Source organism: Rhea pennata, chromosome 3 (genome assembly GCF_028389875.1).
Source record: "Rhea pennata isolate bPtePen1 chromosome 3, bPtePen1.pri, whole genome shotgun sequence".
Lineage (NCBI taxonomy): Eukaryota > Metazoa > Chordata > Aves > Rheiformes > Rheidae > Rhea > Rhea pennata.
Window position 1 is genome coordinate 105,854,558 of NC_084665.1, and position 17,189 is coordinate 105,871,746.

At 36.2% G+C, this 17,189-nt stretch overlaps 1 protein-coding gene across 1 annotated transcript in view; it reads left to right on the forward strand.

Moving 5' to 3' along the window:
• CSMD1 (CUB and Sushi multiple domains 1) overlaps nt 1-17,189 on the forward strand; it is a 1,182,441-nt gene that overhangs the window by 968,415 nt on the left and 196,837 nt on the right. The window contains exons 29-30 of the mRNA XM_062571121.1: nt 2,056-2,243; nt 4,517-4,711. Of these exons, the coding sequence (XP_062427105.1) occupies nt 2,056-2,243; nt 4,517-4,711 (383 nt within the window). The remainder of the gene's footprint in view (nt 1-2,055; nt 2,244-4,516; nt 4,712-17,189) is intronic.

The window sequence follows — 17,189 nt, forward strand, 5'->3', positions numbered from 1 at the left end:
ATGTGGAATTTGCATTGATGCTATACTTACAATACATTTTATAGATGATTACAGTCCAGCATTGCACACTTTACTTCCTGCCTTTCCTAATTGTGATATTCTCTGCTAACATTATTAAAGTCTGCAAACAGAAATCTACCTTAGGAATCTGAAAGAAAAGGTTCTGCCCTAGCTACCCAGTTTTTTGAACTACCTTTACAATATTTTTTATGTTGCAGAACATTCTTGGAAACCTATCCATCTTCTGACTCGTTGTGATATAGGGCCTTTTAAACTGCAGATTGAGAGGCTGTTAATCATTTTATGAATACTTTTAGAAAGCTGTAAAGGAAAAAAGGAAAATTGTAATAGAAATTAATAAGGGAAAACAACACTATTATATGTACATGTATTGTTATCAAATAGACAAAATTTGAAAGTTTTGATTACATTTTCTGCTGCTTTTCTTTTTTCAGTATTGCAGAATAGACTAATGCAGATTTGCATTTAATGAATGAGTTGGAGTACAAGTACATTCTGGTGACCCAATAAAGGAGAAAATAAGCATAATAGTACAATTTTACAGATACATTTTGTATTAGAACACAAATCACTTAATGCACTATCACAAAAGCCCCTCTAATTTATCTGAAATGTCAGTTTTAAATAGCTCCCTCTCTGTCATCCTTTCAATAACTTTTTTTTGACATCTACACATTCTACTTTCTTAACATGCCACTTTTTTTCATTTTATCTTACACTTTTGATTCTCAGGCAGTATGCTACACCCAAGTCCTATATTATTCTCAAAGAAGTGGCTTTGGGAAGGCAGCCCTGTTTGCTTAAGATGAGGATGTGGGATGAGAAGAAAGAGATGCAGTGTATTTTGTCAAATACGTATTGGTTACAGAAAGATTGAAAACTATTGGCCTTTACAATTTTCTTTTCCTTGTTTTGGTCTATAGACTGCTATTTCTTTTAGTTCTTCTGACTCCTAACTCTGTCTTAGCTAGAGCTTCAAAGCATATTTTTCTGACTCCTTTTCTCTCTTGAAAATAGAGAATAAAATATTCTTTATTCACTTTCATCATTATATGACCACTAACATTTTGCATTAGAGAAGTGTGTGTGTTGATTTCTCAGATAAGAAAAAGGTGCTGTCCCTTTGTCTTACAGGATTTGAAGAAGATTGTATCTGACAGCATTAACTGATAAAGTAATAATTTTAATAAAAGGAAAATCAGAAATTTTACCACAATACTTATAACAAAGCCAAATTTTTATTCATGATTTTCTTTCACAAAGATAATTAGAAAGAAAAAAACATTTTTTGACCCTGACTACATATTTTTCATATCATATTTTTCATATTTTTCTGTTCTTAGTATATCCTGTACGTCTAGCCCTTTATAAATTTATCATGTAAAACGTGTATACATTTTTGTCTTTATCTCAGAGATCATCACAATTAAAGCCCCCTGAACGTCCTACATTCATACGATCTTCATTGTTCCTTTGTATAAACATAAAAAAAAATGTAACTTAGCATTGTTTTTTTAGTAAGGAGAACAGTAATTTACTATAATTTATCATAATTTTGTGATATAATTTGGGTATGAACAAAGACAAGTTCCATGGTAGAGACCTGTCTTCATTAAAGCATTTTCTGTCTAAGTAGTGAATTTATGTTTAAAACAGGTAGAATTAATCTCCAGTTTAGCCAGCTAAAAGCTAGACTTCTAATCTAAGCTGGTTATCTGGATTCTTCCTATTCATTCCATCTTGAGAAAGGTGTCTGAGATATGTAGGAGGATGTGCTTCTTTCCCATTGACTGTAGAGGGCCTTTCTGAGGCCTGATGGTAGATATCTATCTTTTGGAAAGTCAAAGATGTTCAGATCAATAGTGAAGAGAATTCTTTGGAAAGTTAGTAAATTCTCACTGTGAATTATATTTTAAGAGAGTCTTCTATTTCTGGAAAAGAATGTGTGTTAGGTAGAAGATTGGCAACCACAGTCACAGTAGTGTTTAATTTATGAAACCTGAAGACTTAATTCTCTTTTTCCTTCATTTGCAGTTTCAATATGGAGCCCAGTTATGATTTTCTACATATTTATGAAGGGGAAGATTCTAACAGTCCTCTAATTGGCAGTTTTCAAGGCTCACAGGCTCCTGAAAGAATAGAGAGCAGTGGCAACAGCTTGTTTCTGGCCTTTCGCAGTGATGCTTCTGTTGGAATGTCAGGATTTGCCATTGACTATAAAGGTACTGTTCCCGTTATGATCCACAGAAAAAATAGAAAAGAAATGTAATTTAGGACTTACTGAGACTAAATTCTGCTTATTTCTAGACATACCGATACTGAACTATACCAAATACCTCTTTACATCTACATAGATTTTAAAAACTAATTTCTGTAAATGTGTGGCAGAACACAAAAATCTATTTTATCTCTTTCCCTTTCCTTATGTACATTTTCTAAAAAAAAAAAAAAAAAAAAAAAAAAGCATTCAGAAAGAAATTGAAGAATAATTGAATTGTCTCACCCAATTAGAATACATGACTGTTGCTTCCTTGCTGATACATGTCCTCTGCACTTCGTTTGCAAGCAGCACACTGAACAGCATACGTATTTTTGAATAACTGTGTGCAGGAGAATCTTTGCATTTTGTACGGTACCTATTACTAGTCAGTCAGAGAATGGGTTAGGCTGACTTTTTATTGAGACACACACGCATGCATATGCACATACACATGCACACGTACAAAGCTGGTTTCTTTTCTATTCTCAGATGTTGTCTCTGGCTTTATTGCCATCTCTACTCAGATTTTTAAGCTGTTTTACACACAGCAGATGTGCTGCCTCAACTTTTTATTCTTGACAATGGAAATAAAACACTCTATGTGACAAAAAAAGAAATGACAAAGAAACCTAAGGAATATAGAAATAACATACTAGTGAAAAAGAGAAAGGTTAAAAAGAAATAGTAAAACAATTTTACATTTAATCTGTAACTTTCATCTAGCTTCATGCATTCTTCTACATGTTGGCAGTGCTATCTTTTCCAAAGTAACTATCAGACTGTCATAGATAAAAACTTAGTCTCCATTCCAACCTAAATTTGAAGTAGATAAAACTGGAAAATAGTTAGTTCCAGGAAACAAAATTGTGTTGGCTTCAGGGAAAGAAAATGGGAAGTTGAGCAAGAGGAGATAAGGAGATAAAGATGTCCTTTAGAAATGTGCTTACACTTTTTAGCTGTGCAGGTATTTTGTCTTCTCAGCACAGTCTGATGACATGCAGCTAATTACAACTATCATTGCAATGAAATAATAAAAATATAACTCAGAAGAGCAAAACAAATATCCTTTAAAAGATATTATGTTAAATACTTACTAAGCTTGCTCCTAATAATTCAGTGGTTAAGTATATTATTTAATATTTATATAAAATATAATATTTTGCATTTCTGCTAATTGACATCCAGTTTTGCTTTTTTACCTTTTTTGTATCTATTTCATTATAATATATGCTTTATTAATTGTAATAAGAGGAGGACATATGCTATAAACTTTGACTATAAATTTGAAATAGATTGGAGGTTTTTAATAAAAGAATTTATCTCTCAATGAATTTTATTCATATTAGGTGCATCTTTCTCTTCTAAATAGTCTAAATTTTTAGCACAGTATTACTTACAGAAGTGGTATTACACAATATTTTCATAAAATTTGAAGTAACTGAGTTGTGTTAAAGCTTTTTATTAAGAAACGATATAGCTGTTATCCACAGTATAGCAATACTAATATTTTGGTTTTGTTTATTTAGTTATAAAGAATTTTCTACTCATAAATGCCTTCTGTCTGAAGACCATCTCAATCACAATTTTGACATAGCGTTATTTCTAATGTATCTTATCTATCTCATCTCTTTTCTTTGTATTTTGACTTGCCAAAGATGATGAATGAAATCCTATCTTTGTTAAAGCCAATGTCAACACTCACTTTGACTAAAAGATTTGATACATATTAGCTCAGAAAATAATTGTTGTGCTTATTCAGTTCGCCTTTAAAATCCAATTATTATTAGATCCTCAATATATGAAAGATAAAGGAACTGAGCATTTTTACATTTTTACTTTTTAACTTATTGTATATTATAGCAGCTTTCTAAGCAGAAATTATTCAGCATTGAGTATAATATTTGGTTAAAAAAACACAATAGTGTTACGCTGTGCATTATAGAAATGAACATTTTTCTTTTAGATTTCATTGAAGTCATTCAGCTTTGGAAGTTAAAGATCTAGGAGGAAAATACTGTAGCTTAGATCTTCTCAGTATAATTTCGTTGAGTAGCTAACCAGTCTTATACAAGTTTCCATGACCTTGTTTTAAGCATACAGAAACAAGAAGAATATTTTAATAACCTGGTGAAAAATATAGACTGATAGAAAAGAAAAACACTGCAAAATGTTCTTTTATTATTATTATTATTTTATTTAAAGCATATATAGATTTGCTTCCATTCTTTTTAACAGAAAAGCCACGTGAGGCTTGTTTTGATCCTGGAAACATTATGAATGGGACTAGAATTGGAACAGACTTTAAACTTGGTTCAACTGTTACCTACCAGTGTGACTCTGGATATAAGATTATTGATCCCTCAAGTATAACATGTGTAATTGGTGCTGATGGAAAGCCAGCATGGAACAGAGCATTGCCATCTTGTAATGGTATGTACTGTTATCTTATAATTTCCTGTGTCCCTACAGTGGATTCACAGTGTTTCTAAGTTCCTGAGACTATTTACACTACTTCAACACATATTGTTTATTTAAAAAGAAAAAATCTGAAGTTAAAAAAAAAGTTATTATGCTATTAATTGTTGGCCATAGTTTAGTCATTAATTTTTTGGTTTAACTATTTAAAAATATCTTTAAATTGTGAAGTTACAACATAAAGTCATATATGTAATAATGATCACAAAGCAGTATCTGAGCTTCCATAATTCTCACATTGCATCGATTTCAGTGGAAGATTTTGTGATCTGTGTAAGAAACCGCTAAAAATGAACTAAACAAACATCACTGTTCACTTTCAATTATGAAGTATTATTGAACTGTCTTTCTGTTGTTTCTTTTTATTGTCTTCATTTGTTGTATTCATTTACTGTTTCTTAGACTGTAACTTGTTTGAGGTAAATGTTTTGGCTTTCACCAAAAACAGGCTTCAGCTTATGACTGAGAACCTAAATGGACAATTATTACTCCTACTAACAGTATCACTATATATTTATATTAATAGGGATTTATCTGTGCTCCCAAATGATCTCAGATGTATTGTTTTTAGATATTTTCTTGCTAGTGTTAGTAATTTAGAGTTGTATTTAAAAAGGATGTAGCTACTTAGACAATATACATATTAATTAAATGATACTTGGGGGAAGGACTGGGGACCAAAACTTGGTTACACTGTTAGACTTAAGTTGTTAGTCTATTTGCTAGCAGGCCTTTGATCCAGGCCATCTTGAACTCTCTAAAACTACCTAGGCATGGTGAAGGAGCAAGCATGGGACAAGGGCCTTTCCTAGTAGGCAACTTGCATATGTTTCTAAGGGTGAGAGTACTAGTACTAGTACTGGTACCTGATGTAGCTAGTTGTGCTACGTGATTTCAAGGCCAGAGAACAGGCTCTTGTACAGTTTAGTTTCCAGCACAGCCATAGCCTAAGGCTGTCTCTTTGCTGCTATATAAAAAAGGAAATAGGAAGCTCATGTAGTGAGTTGCTGATTATTCGTACTGCTTAATTATTACTTCACTCCATGACTTCAGCTGTGAAAACACCTTAAGACTTTGGTGCAGCTCTCACGTAATTTCAGGCACTTTGAACTAGCATCTCTACCCTTATGTGCACACACACGAACACACAGAATTAGAATACTGTATAAAAGACCGCAGGGGCATCAAATGGAGCCCAGAGGAGAAGCAGTGTGTCTTGCTGTTGAGCATGGGTATGACCATGGCATTGTTTTATTTAGCAGTTTAGATGTAGCCTCAGGATGTATCTGGATTGCTAAATGAGAAAAGACCTGAGAAGTAATCCCTGGCCATACTTACACTATGTAAGGCTAGCTTTTTCTGTTTGATTAACACTGCCTAACACTTGGCACTGTATTCATCTGGACCTATGTGGTCCATGACCCTAAGACATGTTTTTATTTGTGTGTATACAGGGGGGCTCACATCAAAGTATCTGATTATCTGATATAATGTAACAGTTGAGTTTTAGTTCATTAGAACATACACTAAAGTCTTATAGTGTGAACCTGAGACTATATGTTATGTTCTTTAGGATATGGTATGGTGGCATACAGAGATACTTGGGAGTATTGAATAGAGCAGAGAGAGCCAAACCTAATGCACATTCATCTGTGATACGCTTCCAGGATGGGCCTGCTGTGAACTATTATCAGAAGCTAGGCATCGTCTTGGAGACAACCGGTTGACAGCTACTATAATCTGTACGATAATTTGTTAAATTTCAGTCAATCCAAGTCTGACAATTTCTCTATATAGCTTAAAATAATATTTTTAGGAGGATTACCACTGCTTCATATTAAATATGAAGACAATGAATTGTGGTATTTATTGGAAAGGTCTCAATTACAATATCCTACAAATAGTTTCTTGGGTTGCTTCATCTTTTGAAGAAAATAGAATTGGACTAACGAGCAGAAAGCAAAATAAGGCCTCCTTATTCCTGTAATTAATTCAATGTGGTTTATAGGAACTCTTTAAATAAGTATACATATAACTGTAGATATGCTTAGATAGTTTGTTTTGTGTCACAGGCAAATTGAAACATATATAAAACACAGTTCTCTTTCCTGCCCAACTGAAAGCTGAATTGAATAGAGTGGATCAAACAATATGATAATTATTTATTTCTGAATATACATTTTTGAAAGATTGAGCCTGTTTAGATATCTGTTAGAATATCTGTTACAACATTTTTCTTTCAGTGGTGTCCCACCAAGGTTTCTTTTCCAAGACTGGAAATGAGTCAATACAAAATTTTTAGAGGAGATGAATGACCTACTAGTAATTTTCTAAATGTAGATGGATTCTCTCTAATCTATTTTGCTCTCAGTAATTGGGTTCAGGGAAGAGAGAGGAACAGGTGAGCTTATTCTGCTTTTCAGATATTCCTGATAAATTCTTATTATTGAGAACTGGAAGAAATATTTGTTTCTGTTTTATCTGGATATAGGAATTATTTTTCATGAAAAAGAGAGGTATTAGTTGTTTGTGGTGATGGAGAAGTATTGGTATTTTGAAGTATTCCACTGGAAAGCCTCATTCTATCATCTGTGTTATGTAGGGCAGGTCAGATGTAGAAGCTGGACTCCAGAGGAATAGCAGTTTTTGAGAGGTAAAATTACAATTAACAATAATTTCTTACTAAGATTTTTAGCCACCAGAAAAGGACACAGAAAAGGCTGAGGTCCCAAATGCATTCTTTGCCTTAGTCTTTACTGATAAGACAGCTCTAAAGCCCCTGAACTCGAGGCCCCTTAGAGATAGGAAAGTCTGAAGCAAGGGAAACTTACCCTTCATGGAGAAGGATCGGGTTAGGGATCATTGAAACAAACTGGATACAAGTCCATGGGGCCTGATGGGATGCATCCATAAATGCTGAGGGAGCTGGTTGATGTCATTGCAAAGTAACTTTCATTCTTCTTGGAAAAGTAATGGAATCAGGAGAGGTTCCTGAGGACTAGAGGAAAGCAAATATCACTCCTGTCTTCAGAAAGGGCAAAAAGGAGGATCTGAGGAACTAGAGGCTAGTCAGTCTCAATTTGATCCCTGGAAACCATTTTCAGGCACATGAAGGGCAAGAAGGTGATCAGGAGTATTCAGCAGAGGTTTACAAAGGGGAAATTGTCCTTAGCAATTTGATAGCCTTCTACAATGAGGAGACTCGGTGGATAAGGAAAGAGCAGTGGATGTTTTTTATCTCAGATTCAGTAAGGCTTTCGATATTGTCTCCCATAATATCCTTGTAGACAAGCTGATGAAGTATCTTATCTATGAACTACATAAGCAGACAATGAGATGGATGGAAACTGGCTGAACTACTGGGCTCAGAGGATTGCAATCAGTGGCACAAAGTCCAGCAGGAGGCCTGTCACTAGTGGAGTACCTCAGGGGTCAATACTGGGTCCAATACTGTCTAACCTCTTTATTAAAGACCTGGACAATGGGACAGAATGCATCCTCAGTGAGTTTGCAGATGATACAAAGCTGAGAGGAGATGCTTTTTGAAATTCAACAACGGAAAATGCCAATTCCATCCCCTGGGAAGGAATAACCCCATGCACTGGTACAGGCAGAGGGGTGATCAGCTAGAGAGCAGCTTTGCAGAGAGGGACCTCGGAGTCCTGGTGGACACCAAGTTCACTGTCAGCCAACATTTCCTTGCAGTAAAGGCCATTGGTAACCCGGGTTGCATTAGAAAGAGCAGGTCAAGAGGTAATCTTTCTCCTCTACTCAGCACCAGTGAGGAATAGTGTGTCTAGTTCTGGGCTCCCCAGTACAAAGAATACAAGGACTTGCTGGGCTGAGTCTAGCAAAGGGCTGCAAAGGTGATTAAGGAACAGATGCATCTATCATATCAGGGGATGGTGAGAGAGCTGGGACTGTTCAGCCTGGAGAAGAGAAGGCTCAGGGGGATCTCATCAAGGTTTATAAATATCTGATGTGAGAGTGTAAAGAAGACAGAGCAAGACTCTTCTCAGTGGTGCTCAGTGACAGGATGAGAAGCAATGGGCACAAAGTGAAACATGGGAAAGTCCATCTGAAGACAGGAAAAATAAGTAAAAACTTTTTTACTGTGAGGTTAATTGAACGCCAGAACAAGGTGCCCAGAGAGGTTATGGAGAATACATCCTTGGAGACAGTAAAAACCCAACTGGACATAGTCCTGGGCAACCTGCTCTAGGTAACTTTGCTTTGAGCAGCAGGGTTGAACCAGATGATCTCCAGAAGTCCCTTCGAACCTCAGCTATGCTGTGATTTTGTGACACAATGCTGTAGGTAACTTACTTATGGATACCCCTTTACATACTTTTTTATCTTGTCTTTAGTCCTTTCTCTGGCTCCATCTCTTGCTGCTCATTGCATTAGCTCCCTGAATGGCTGCTAGACCTGAACTTTTGCTTGTCAATTAACATTGTTACCGGTATCCTGCTCTGCTCACCTAGCTCAAGTGCTGTGGTACTGTGCCCTATTAGTGAGGGCACTACCTGTGCTTTGGTTGCCCTTGGCTCCCTTTGGGCTCTTCAGAGACCTACTTGGAAGAATCCCATGGATTAAGGCCCTAGAAGGAAGTAGGGTCCAGGAGAGCTGGCTAGTGTTCAAACATTACTTCCTCCAAGCTCAAGAGCGGTGCATCCCTATGAGTAAGAAGTGCAGTAAAAGAGGCAGGAGACCTGCATGGATGAGCAAGGAGCTCTTGGCCAAATTCAGACAGAAGAAGAAAATACACAGAATGTGGAAAAGGGGACAGGCTGCTTGGGAGAATTACAGGAATGCAGTCAGAGTACGTAGAGATGCAGCGAGGAAGGCTAAGGACCAGCTGGAAATGAGTCTGGTAAGGACAACAGGAAGGGCTTCTTCAAATACATCAGCAGCAAGAGGAGGACTAGGGAAAATGTGGACCCGCTACTGAATGGGGCGGGGGCCCTGGTGACAAGGGATACAGAGAAGGCAGAATTACTGAATGCCTTCTTTGCTTCAGTCTTCACTGCTAAGGGCAGCCCTCAGGAATCCTGCAGCCTGGATGTGAGGGAGAAAGTCCGGAGAAGGGGAAGACTTTCCTTTGGTTGAGGAGGAAAGGTTTAGAGATCTTCTGGGCAGGCTAGACATCCACAAATCCATGGGCCGGGATGGTATGCACCCATGGGTACTGAGGGAGCTGGCGGATGTTGTTGCCAAGCCACTCTCCATCATCTTTGAAAGGTCCTGGAGAGCTGGAGAGGTGCCTGAGGACTGGGAGAAAGCCAATGTCACTCCAGTCTTCAAAAACGGCAAGAAGGAGGACCCAGGCAACACTAGGCTGGTCAGCCTTATCTCCATCCCTGGAAAGCTGATGGAACAGCTCAATGTGGATGTCATCTCTAGACATATGGAGGAGAAGAAGGTGATCAGGAGTAGCCAGCATGGATTCATCAAGCAGAAATCCTGCTTCACCAACCTGATAGCCTTCTCTGATGGAATGACTGGCTGGGTGGAAGAGGGCAGAGCAGTGGACGTTGTGTACCTGGACTTCAGCAAGGCTTTTGACACTGTCTCCCATAACATCCTCCTAGGGAAGCTCAGGAAGTGTGGGTTAGACAAGTGGACAGTGAGGTGGATTGAGAACTGTCTGAAAGGCAGAGCTCAGAGGGTCGTCATTGGTGGCGTGGAGTCTAGTTGGAGGCCTGTGGCTAGTGGCGTCCCCCAGGGCTCAGTCCTGGGTCCCATCCTGTTCAACTTCTTCATCAGTGACCTGGATGAGGGGACAGAGTTCCTCCTCAGCAAGTTTGCTGATGACACCAAGGTGGGAGGAGTGGCTGACACACCGGAGGACTGTGCTGCCATTCAGAGAGACCTGGACAGGCCAGAGAGTTGGGCGGAGAGGAACCTGCTGAGGTTCAAGAAGGGCAAGTGCAGAGACCTGCACCTAGGAAGAAATAACGCTAGGCACCAGCACAAGCTGGGGGCTGACCTTCTGGAGAGCAACTTTGCACAGCAGGACTTGGGAGTGCTGGTGGATGACAAGTTGACCATGAGCCAGCAATGTGCCCTTGTGGCCAAGATGGCCAGTGGTCTCCTGGGGTGTGTTAGGAAGAATGTTGCCAGCAGGTGGAGGGAGGTGATCCTGCCCCTCTACTCAGCTCTGGGGAGGCCTCATCTTGAGTCCTGTGTCCAGTTCTGGGCTCCCCACTACAAGAGACATGGAGCTACTGGAGAGAGTCCAGCATAGAGCTATGAGGATGATCAGAGGGCTGGAGCACCTGCCCTATGAGGAATGGTTGCGAGAGCTGGGCCTCTTTGGCCTGTATTCCCATATGTATTCCCATGGAGTATTAAGTCCTGAATTTACCATACATGTCCTGGAATTTGTTTGAAACTGTACTACATTTTGCCATAGATTAGTACTACATCCTGAAACTCCATTTTAAACACTCTTTTTGTCTGAGAGCACCTTTCAGTTGTCCCATGTGACAGGACAAGAGGCAATGGGCAGAAATTGAAGCACAGGAAGTTCCTCCTGACCGTGAGGGGAAATTTCTTCCCTGTGAGAGTGACGGAGCACTGGCCCAGGTTGCCCAGAGAGGTTGTGGAGTCCCCTTCTCTGCAGATCTTCAAGGCCCGCCTGGACGCAACCCTGTCTAACATGCTGTTGGTGACCCTGGTTGAGGAGGGAGGTTGGACTGGATAGATGATCTCCAGAGGTCCCTTCCAACCTTACTGATTCTATGATTGTATGATTCTAATGAAAGTCTGAATCTTTGGCTTTTAAAAAAGACAGAAGAAAAGTTTACTTGAAGGCTTTACAATAGTAGGCTTTGATGCTTACAGTTTATTGGTTTGGTGATTAGGCATTCAAATATATCCTAAATAGATATCTTAATTTAGACTATAGAATATAAAATGTTTATTTTAATGAGAAAAAATACCTTTTCAGGTGATTTCTTTTAATGACTTTATTAAGGATCATTAAATAAATACTGAAATAAAATGGCTTGGACTTTCCTTTAATATTTCAGAATATACCCACAAGGAGCTGCCAATTGTCATACTGATGTGTATTGATTTTTTTTTCATGCTGTCTTCCTGTAAAATATTAGCATAAAAAAAAAGAAAAAAAGTAAGAGAATGAATTCACTTATTTAGGGTAACTGACTTAAAGGACAAAGTGCATGATTTCAGAGATTCTTAAGATACGCTATACAGTACACATTCTATATTTTACTTCTTCCATTTTTGAAACTTTAAGCATTATACTGCTTTTTGATACAATATCTTAAGGAAGGTCAAAACTTCTGAAGTTCGAAATGGATCAAACATAACTATCAATATAAATATTGGCGTATAGACTCAGAACATGCTAAAATTGCAATGTAATGCATTCTTTGATTCTTTCAGTTTGTGTCAAGTTAAGCGGTATATTACAAGAGGACTTTGAACAACAAAAACGATCCTGAGTGTGTTTTGGTTATGGCTTCATATAAATCTTGTAGTTATGTAGAGATGTATTTTATATGCTGGAATCATATTTCACATATATATAACTTTAGACAAAAAATAATTAATTTGTCCTGTAAAAGTACAAATTGACAAAGAGTTCATTTTGGAATTTGAGACTCCTTTGTCTATTGATCTGAATAAATATTATTTCATTGTTGTATTTCCATGTCTTTTTACATCATCTATGAGCAGCTTCTTTCTCCAGTTTTGAAAAGGATTCTGTTCCCCATGGTGGTGAAGGTTACCTTCTGTCCTCCCTGGAGTTGTCCTTTGTAACTGAATAGTGTGTCTCCTCTGCTGCTCGGTTTACATGACAGAATGCAGAATCTGTTGCCAGTTAAGCTCTTTGGATTCACAATACTCATTATTGAGAATAACAGTAGTGTTAAAAACTTAGCTGGCAAATGCTATCTCGTTCTATATAACATGTAATTATACTTGACAAATCATATTCAGGTATTGTGAATTTTATATATTGCTTACAACACAATTATCTTGGGGAACTTTTAGAACGTGCAACAAGCATGAAAGATAAAGTGTTACCTTCTTCAGTTAGCAACGATATCTTCAGAGTGGTCATCATTTATGTAAGTTAAGTACCAGATGCTGATGCTTCATGTTAATTAAACTATCTTGTCAGTTATTTTGGCTGGTGGAAGGGAGGAAGAGGTGCTTACCTTAAAGTGAAGGGAAGTTTACTGTAGAAAAACAAAAAGGAAAATAAAAGAAACAATTGAAGTGCAAAATATGAGTTTCTTAAGCTAAAAAACATTCTTGTTTAGTGATATCCCGTATTACAGAAGAAAACGGAAAAAAACCCACACGTACTAAATAGAATTTAGATATAGCCTTTATATATTAATTACCTTTAATTTTTGTAGACATCTCCCACTAATGTGACAGGTGTCTTAGATTAAATTATTTAGTTACTGAATTCTAGTCTATCATGTGCTGTGTTAAAAAGGAGGATTTTTTCCTCTGCTTCCTTTGGATCTTTGGTACAGCCATCATTATAGAATCATGGTAAAATAGGACTCGTAGAGACCAAAAGAGGTCCTGTGTTACTTAATAATCTGTGGCTCCAGTATAACCCAAAATTTGAGAATTTTGACATTTTCATAACTCATAGCTATTCCATTAAACAATTATAAGACTCTGCAAACCCATTCCATCTATGGAGATCTGGGCTTTGCAAATCTTTTTTTTTGAAATAAAGTCCTTAATCATTATCATCTGGGAAATTCTGTTAATCATTCTGTGAAAACGATTTCAAAATGTAACTTCTACTAGCTTTTGAATTTTAAAGAAAGAAAATAGAGCTTTCCAGTCTAACACTTTGTTTTCTCATTTTTTTTTCCTAGTGAAGATAAAAAATGACAGTCATTTCAATCTCTATCCCATACTGATTTTGCAGCATAACTGTTTGTATTTGATACATCTTGCTAGGTCTTCTCTACTTCTGTGATTATCACTTCTGAATCAGATTGAAAAGAGTAAAATTATTTTTCAAATCTGGAGTTACAGTATTATACAGAAAGGTACAATAGATATATTTCAGTGAAATTAGAACTTTTTTAATTTATTTACGTTTCTGGCAAAAAGTTGTATAATATGGATAATCATGGTTTTCTCACGTTTCCTAGCTGCTCATCCCTCTCATCCCTATACCATGCTTTGGACCCTCTTCTCCAAAGACAAGAGAGCTGGAAAAATAAGGTTTTTGTTCTCACTGTATCAGATGATAGGAACACCCTGATTACATTTTCAGTATCTATAGCATTTTTTTTTTCTCATTAGTCTGTGGAAAGAGAGTTTCTTTTTCTTACATTGTTTCTTCCAAACTTCAAACTAGTTTCTGGCGAGTCTCTGTAAAAATTTTTAGATTGGCTCTATCTTTCCTAATGCCTATGATGATGAAGTCAGCTAGCTTATAAAAGATTCTGTTTCTCTGTCATGTAGAATAGGAATCAGGATCCCATGATTAGTTATTTCAGAGTATTCATGACCATCCTTTGAAAAGTTATTTACTTAAATGCATTTATGTAGGTGCTACATCTTTTTCTTGTGCTTTCCATATCTTTGGGTAGGAAATAGGTGCTATATAGCACTTCATAATTGTTTTAGTTTCCATCCTCCTGGTTGTGGTCTAAGCCATAGTAATGCTTACCTTACTTGCCAAAGTTAGCTCAAACCAGAAAGTTTTCTTGGTTTGGTTTCAGGTGCCAGTCTTGTCTTACCATGCATTTTCTTTTCTACTCCTTTTCATCATTAAATATGTGTACATTGACATTACATTACCCATTAAATTAAAGGAAGATCTTTGACAGTGACAGGTTGTGCTTTACCCATTACAGATTTGTTAGGTCTTTTTTTTTGGGAACTACTTCCATAGCTTATTGACTTCTAAATTAACTAAAATCTACATAGACTACTTCTTCTGTTTACTACTTTAAATCTACCAAATTTACATTTCAGATCCTTTCAAAGTTTTCATTAAGGTATCATGACTTTGTCTGAATTTTTCCTGGTTACTTGCTACATCTTCTTGATTCTACTTCCTTCAAGGTTGTGAACAAATATATTAAGCATCACAAATCCCAAATAGAAATTTTGTGATCCCCATCGTTTGCCCCAAGTGAAATTTGTTTTCTTCTTTATTAACAGCTTCATTTCTGATAACTAACATAACTAGCAAACTTATTGAGCAGCTTATTGTGGGAAGCTATGTTCAAAGAAATACTGTCAGCTTTATCCATTATTTCATTGATTTATTCTAGAACCCTAAGAGATTAATGAGGCATACATTTCCTTTGTGGCAGCCATATACATTAGATTTTTCTCTTATAATTCTATCTTTCCATCAGCATGCTAGAGAAATAAACCATTGTTCTCAATTCTCAGAAATCTTGCAGAATTTTTAATTTATTATTTGATTTTCTTGTCTTGTCAGTTTATAATTTAACAGCTTGTTCCAATGTCCCAGACCTTGAGAACTGTTATTTGACATTATATTAAAATACTTCATAGAAAGTAAACAATAATGCAACTTAATCGGTAGAAAATAAATGTGAAGAAATCATTTAACCTTCTTCTCATACACCTTTTGTTACTTCTTGTAGATTCTGATAGTCTGGCAATCAAACCAGCTTTTTAACAAACTTGCTTTCAGTAATAAATAAATAACCAAACTCCTTTCCTTTCTTTTTTTCATTATAGTTAATTCAATTTAGTATAATAATTCTTTCATCTTTATAGTACGTTTTAAAAGTATTAATACTGCATATATATATCATACTGTGTTTGATGCTTCTTGCTGCTTGTTATTTTCACAAAAGTACAAGTGGCAACGCCTATCTCCTGTTAATTTTCTGCACGGAGTTAAGCAGTTTGGCTGCTATGGCATGTTTAAAATATCCCCTTTATATTCTGTTTTCTTGTCTTAAAATAAGTCATTAAGTAAGGTTTTTAAAATGAAACACACAGTAAACCATACAAGATAGATAGACTTAAGCTACCTCCAGAAGAACATATTCCAGTTTACAATTTTACACAGTTTTTAACGATTTTTAATTTTTAACAATTTTCAGTAAAGAGTTGTGAATTTGTATTTGGAAAAGTAAGCTGTAAAATTCAAAATTTTTAATTATCTAAATGTTATGATATTCAAAATGAACTCAGTGTGAGACATTGGTGTCCGTTTTGTCAAAATACAGACATTGTTTTAGGAGCTGTGTCTGTCTCTGAGGCTTTTATTTCTGGATGTAAAAGAACAGAGGATTCAACTAAATATTTACATCAATTTTTAATTTCATAATATTTTTAAAGTGCTATAAGTATAAATATTTTCTTATAAGAAATTATTTTTGAGAAATAAAATATTAGTCTTCTTAAAAAAAAAGGAAAAAAAAACACTAAGAGCAAAGACATAAATAGCCAAAAAATAAGAGAAAGGAAGTAGCAGTTAGCAAGTTAAACTGTAACTCTTTTTTTCTTCTGCACTACAATTTAGTATTCTTATTACTACTTTATGATAGCTTCTTAAGAATGAAAAACAACATTGTTCTAAAAGTGTACCTTCATAAGGTGTTATAGCAAAGTTTCAAAACCTGAAGTTATTGAATTAAATAAAATGAATTTAATCTCTCCCAAATTTACATCCTAATTCATTTTTTTTCTTTATAACTTCTAGATAGAAAACTATGTAGCAGGGAGTTAAAAAATATATATATTGCAAAATACTGCTTTTACATTTCCTGGGGTTACACAATTAATTTTTTAACTATTTGGAATGAAAATAATAATGTGATCTGTCATGATTGAATATTGCATATGGTTTTAGCTGATGGAGACACTTCCTCCCTATACCCTTTCCTCAGTGTGGTATGGTAAAGAAAGGGACTCAAAACTGCATTTCTCATGTCACCTTTTTGATATTTCCAGTATCCCAAATGTGGACTAACATGTTATTAGAGAATATATTTGAACATAGAGGCAATAGATGTTGTTTGGCTGAATAAGGTGAAGCTTTTAATGTGTGTGTGTGTGTGTGTGTGTTTTGTTTTGTTTTGTTTTCTAATACACATTATTACTTTGCCTAAATAATACTGTCTCTGTGTTATGGAGACGCTGGTCTTTTCTGAGGTAGCTGCCATTCAAGACTGATGTTCTTTCTCCTGATTTGGTGGGCATCTCCCTCTGTATTTTTGTCTTTATCTCCATCTATGCCTGTGAGAAAAAGGTGCTGGCTGCTCCATGCCTCACTGACCCAGGGTATCCCGGCATTTCCACACTTTATTGCAGCTGTAGCATAACTGCCAGTTATGTGATTTGATTAACCTATTACAAATTAAACTCCTGGAGGAAGATACCCCATCACTGCTGCTCAGATACATACATGCTCCGTGGACTTTAGGATATT